Here is a 5,967-nt window from a genome sequence, read left to right as displayed (position 1 = left end):
TGGAAAAGGTCAGTTTTCATTCCAATCCCAAAGAAAGGCAATGCCAAAGAATGCTCAAACTACCGCACAGTTGCACTCATCTCACACGCTAGTAAAGTAACGCTCAAAATTCTCCAAGCCAGGCTTCAGTAATATGTGAACCATGAACTTCCAGATGTTCAAGGTGGATTTAGAAAAGGCAGAGGAACCAGAGATCAAATTGCCAACATCTGCTGGATCATCGAAAAAGCAAGAGAGTTCCAGAAAAACATCTATTTCTGCTTTGACTATGCCAAAGCCTTTGACTGTGTGGATCACAATAGACTGTGGAAAATTCTGAAAGAGATGGGAATACCAGACCATCTGATCTGCCCCTTGAGAAACCTGTATGCAGGTCCGGAAGCAACAGTTAGAACTGGACATGGAACAACAGACTTGTTCCAAATAGGAAAAGGAGTACATCAAGGCTGTATATTGTCACCCTGCTTATTTAACTTATATGTAGAGTGCATCATGAGAAATGCTGGGCTGGAAGAAGCACAGGCTGGAATCAAGATTGCCAGAACTATCAGTAACCTCAGATATGCAGATGACACCACCCTTATGGCAGAAAATGAAGAACTAAAGCACCTCTTGATGAAAGTGAAAGAGGAGAGTGAAAAAGTTGGCTTAAAGCTCAATATTCAGAAAAGTAAGATCATGGCATCTGGTCCCATCACTTCATGGCAAATAGATGGGCAAACACTGGGAACAGTGGCTGACTTTATTTTTCTGTGCTCTAGAATCACTGCAGATGGTGACTACAGCCATGAAATTGAAAGACGCTTACTCCTTGGAAGGAAAGTTATGACCAACCTAGACAGCATATTCAAAAGCAGAGACAATACTTGGTCAACAAAGGTCCGTCTAGTCAAGGCTATGGTTTTTCCAGTGGTCATGTATGGATGTGAGAGTTGGACTGTGAAGAAAGCTGAGTGCCGAAGAATGGATGCTTTTGAACTGTGGTGTTGGAGAAGACTCTTGAGAGTTCCTTGGACTGCGAGGAGATCCAACCAGTCCATCCTACAGAAGATCAGTCCTGGGTGTTCATTGGAAGGACTGATGTTGAAGCTGAAACTCCAATACTTTGGCTACCTGATGGGAAGAGTTGACTCCTTTGAAAAGACCCTGATGCTGGGAAAGATTGAGGGCAGGAGGAGACGGGGACGACAGAGGATGAGATGGTTGGGTGGCATCACCGACTCAATGGACATGGGTTTGGGTAGACTTAGGGAGTTAGTAGGAGAAGGCAATGGCACCCCACTCCAGTACTCTTGCCTGGAAAATCCCATGGATGGAGGAGCCTGGTAGGCTGCAGTCCATGGGGTTAAAAGAGTTGGACATGACTGAGAGACTTCACTTTCCCTTTTCACTTTCATGCATTGGAGAAAGAAATGGCAACCCACTCCAGTGTTCTTGCCTGGAGAATCCCAGGGACAAGGGAGCCTGGTGGGCTGCCATCTCTGGGGGTCGCACAGAGTCAGACACGACTGAAGTGACTTAGCAGTAGCAGTAGCATGGAGTTAGTAATGGACAGGGAGGCCTGGCTGCTGGGGTTCATAGGGTCGCAAAGAGTCAGACATGATTTAGCAACTGAAGTGGAACTGGAACATAAATGATACTGTTTTTAATTTCAGATTGCACTTGTTCTTTGTTGGGGTATGTAGGAAAGCGATAGTCTTTTGTATATTGTATTCTGCAACCTTGCTATAATTATGATTATTATTTCTAAGAGGTTTTTTTTGTTGTTGATTCATTTGGATTTTCTGTATAGACAATCATGTCATCTGTATGCAAAGAGAGCTCTGTGTTTTTCTTTGCAATCTGTCTGTCCATTATTTCCTTTTCTTGTCTTACTACATCAGCATAGACTTCTAGTGTCATGTTGAAAAGGAGTAATGAGAGGATATAGTCTTGCTTTGTATTTGATTTTAGTTGAAAAATTTCTAGTTTCTCACCGTTAAGTACGATGTTAGCTATAGGTTTTTTGTATCTAGTCCTTGTCAAGATTTTTAATTGACTTGTTTGCTTTTGAAAATGTAAAGAAACAAGTTGATTGAAAATCTTGACAGAGGAATATAAGTGGTTAAATATTCTTGATAGAAAAAAGAATCTAAAAATAAGTTTTTCAGAGAGGAAAGAGGGCCGGCACCATTCTGGTTTTTAAAAAACAAAAGAAAACCATAAAAACATCTTTGGGAATGGGTAGTAACCAAGGATTTAGGCTTTTTCAGCAAATTTTCCTATGTTCTGCAGAGTACAAGATTTTGTTTGAAAAAGTTCCTAGCACTCTTGGAGGCAAAAGATTGCCCACATAACTGTCTTTTGGTTGCTGTGTTGCCAGATGAAGTGAACTAGCAATTAGGAATGTTTTCTTCTTTTTTTTTTCTTCTTTTTTTATAAGATTAGTTTTCATGTATATAATTTGAACATACATATTTTGTAAATGTGTAGAAAAATATCTGGCCACGTAAATGCCGAACTTGACAGTTGTATGTAACGTGTAGGAAGTAAGATGTAGAAGAGAAGGAAGTAGCACTTTGAGTTTTTTCTCTACATACTTCTATATTTGAACTTAAAAAAAACAATTATTTGTTCTTTTAACAATTAAAATCAGAAAGGGAAAAGTTGTATGGGTCATAGATTATTTAAAATATTTTTAATGCTACTGAAGTCTTTATCATTTAGATTAGAATCCTTATGATGCAGATTAGAATTGGAGATGTAGAACAAACTGTGGTAACAAATAATATGTCCGAGATTACAATATGACTTTCAGAAATACTGAAGTGTTTTTATTACCTTTTTAACTGAATTATTGAATGGGTCTACTCTCCAAGACCTTGAAATACTATATGGAATATTGATTTCTGTATACTAGCTCAATGATTTTGAGTATTTCAGATAGCTCCTTGCCTATAAACATCCTTATCAGTGTAGTTATATAGTGTGCTCATTTTCTTTTCTTTTTTTTTTTGAAGTAAAAAAGGGTAGCTTTATTACTTTGCCAGGCAAAGGGAGACACATGAACTCCAACCTTAAAAAGCCATGTGTCCCAACCCCAGAGGTTTTGATGAAGGGTTTCATAACAATGGTTCAAGACAAAATTAGGGTATGTATAGGGCCTGCACTCTAAAGTGTGCTGTTTCAGCTTCTCTGTTTGGATTTAATTTGCTCCAACCACAAAGATTAGGAGAAATGTACCACTCCCAATTTTCCTAATCCCAAGTGAATTTTCTGGGGTTTTGTTGATCTTGAATAATGATGACTGTGAGCTCTGTTCTCCCTTTTAGGGAGTTTTTGCCTGTATTTTTCGATGATTCTCTCCCTGCCCCCATTTTAATATAGAAACATGCCAAGGTCAATGTTAGTGTTTTACTAATAACCAACCTTAAATATTCTTATTTCTCTGTATCATTCTTTCCATTAGTGAACTACGTATTTGGAGGAAATCAACCTTTCCCTTACTTATTAGAATTTGTCTTTTTCTTTCTGTTATATATGTATATTTTTGGTGATACAGAACAAGATAGGTCAAATTCTTGCCTTCCAGTCTAATGCTGGTTACACATAAATAAATAAATAACTTCAAATAATGCTAAGAAAGGAATGATTAGGGTTGGTGTGGCCCTTATATACTGTGTTGGGCAGTATTACAGCTAGAGGACTACATACCAGTATGTTTAAATGTTTAAAAGTTATAAATCAAGCGACATCTTCTTAGTTACAACACTGCGTCCTGAGTTCCCAGGAGCCTGCATCTTTAAGGCCCACAGGCTGAAGCTGCTGCTTGCTCCTGGTCAGCTTTTCACTTGTTAATCTGATTAGTAGGGTGGATCTGCTCTGGCTGGGCAGGGATGATGGGGTGGTGCCTGGACTCCTCTAAAACAATATATGAACTGACACTGTCAGTTCCCCCAGGAATCTCCTACAGAGTTAACCTTGCCAACTCCTTTCTTTTCAAACTGAAGACTTCTAAAGAAGTTCTAAGCTCTTCCCCAAATTGTACTAGCCAAGAAGAGAGGAAAGAAGGGATGCAGGTATTTGGGAGATTTGGCTTGCCTGGGTAATCACTTTGGTGGATTTAGGGCAGCCAGCTTTAACTGATTAAAAATTTTATAAGTAGTCACTCTTTCTGAAATTTTCAGGGCAGAAGCTGTGGTGATTTTTTCTCCTTTGTGCACATAAACGGGGTCAGTCTCAGTTCTTTATCCTCTGCCCTGAGGGGCCTCCTTCAGCCAGCACTTCTCTCCCTTTTGAGTAACTTCCACTGACTCAGTTGCTTACTGAACTTTAAAGAACTTCCTTACCAGGCTGAAAGTAGGGGAAAGGTCTTCATTTTAGTGATTATGGTATGCAGAGTTCTCTAAAGTGCAGGTCCCTGCCAGGTCTGAGGGTGATACTTGTCTGAGAGTGGACTTGATCCTAGTCTGCTCTTTTGTATGCTCTTTGACTTCTCCCTATCCTGCTATCTGAATCCTCCTAGATCCTAAATCAATTTTCCAAAATTTGTGTATTTTTTTCATTTGTAAGATTATACTGGTGAACCTTGGACCACCTATGTCTGAAGTAGGCTCTAAATGAAAATGCTTCTTTCCTAAAGGTTTTCAATAAAAATTTTAGGTAGTAATGATTAATTTTCCTGTGCCTCCTCTCCCTCAAATGAACACCAAAACTGGAAAAAGGCAAACTGTATACAGACTTATTGCCAATTTGAATACTAGCTTAAAAGTTATGTTGTATTTCTCTCCTTACAGCTGTGAAAGTTGTGTGGATTTACTCTTTGTGAGAGGAGCTGGAAACTGTCCTGAGTGTGGCACTCCACTTCGAAAGAGCAACTTCAGGGTACAGCTCTTTGAAGATCCTACTGTTGACAAGGAAGTTGAGATTCGGAAAAAAGTGCTAAAGATGTAAGTGTTAATGCTTGAATAATTCAGTTCACAAAGATTTTGACAGTTATTTCTATAATTGATGTAATTATTTACTTGTAGAAATGTGGACAGTTTGGCGAGTAGGTATAAATTGATGTATGGATTTGTTCAGTGTTAAAAAATTTATTAAGTTCTTTGAGAACTCAATAATATTATTTAACCTTTGTTAGAGAAGAGTAAATCTTTTTTATTGAAAAATAGTTATTTTTTATTTTTAGCTGCTCTGTGTGGCTTGCAGAATCTCAGTTCTTGACCAGGGAATGAACCTGGGCCACAGCAGTGAAAGCCTAGAATCCTAACTACTAGGCCACCAGAGAACTCCCAAAGAGTAAACCTTCTGAATTCATGGCTTCACAATTTATTTGCTTTATTTATTCTTTAATGTACTTAGTAAATATATATTGAGAACCTACTCTGTACAAACAGTGTTATGCATATTAGGCCTTAAGTACGAAATGGCTTCCCAGGTGGTGTAGCGGTAAAGAATCTGCCTGCCAGTACAGGAGACATAAGAGACTTGGATTCCATCCCTGGGTTGGGAAGATCCCCAGGAAACTCACTCCAGTATTCTTGCCTGCAAAGTCCCAGGGACAGAGGAGCCTGGCAGGCTACAGTCCATGGAGTTGCAAGGAGTCGGACATGACTGAGTGACTGAGCGTGCGTGCGTGCGCACACACACACACACGTATGAAATGAGTGTAATAGCTACATACCTTGCTCTTGTAATGCTTACAGTATAGTAGCTTGGATAGCATTAAAATAGGCAAACAAAACAAATACGTGATTATAAATTGGGAAAAATGCTGTGAAGTTAGGGACTAAATATTGTTGTGAGTTAGTGATGTTAGATAAGACCCGAGGAGGTAACATCTGTTATTGAAAGCTATTAGAGAAAATTAGGGTTAGCTACAATTTGACTGTGTGAATCACAATACACTGTGGAAAATTCTGAAAGAGATGGGAATACCAGACCACCTGACCTGCCTCTTGAGAAATCTGTATGCAGGTCAGGAAGCAA

The 5,967-nt window shown here is 39.1% G+C and overlaps 1 protein-coding gene across 3 annotated transcripts in view; it reads left to right on the top strand.

The window, feature by feature from the left end:
• MNAT1 (MNAT CDK-activating kinase assembly factor 1) overlaps window positions 1–5,967 on the top strand; it is a 213,582-nt gene that overhangs the window by 51,144 nt on the left and 156,471 nt on the right. For all 3 annotated transcript variants that reach the window (XM_010847654.1, XM_010847656.1, XM_010847655.1), the window contains exon 2: window positions 4,776–4,928. In XM_010847654.1, coding sequence (XP_010845956.1) covers window positions 4,776–4,928 — 153 coding nt within the window. The remainder of the gene's footprint in view (window positions 1–4,775; window positions 4,929–5,967) is intronic.

Source organism: Bison bison, unplaced genomic scaffold, assembly GCF_000754665.1.
Source record: "Bison bison bison isolate TAMUID 2011002044 unplaced genomic scaffold, Bison_UMD1.0 scf7180017864254, whole genome shotgun sequence".
Classification (NCBI taxonomy): Eukaryota; Metazoa; Chordata; class Mammalia; order Artiodactyla; family Bovidae; genus Bison; species Bison bison.
The sequence above is the reverse complement of the archived record's forward strand: the minus strand, read 5'-3'. Positions and strand labels throughout refer to the sequence as shown.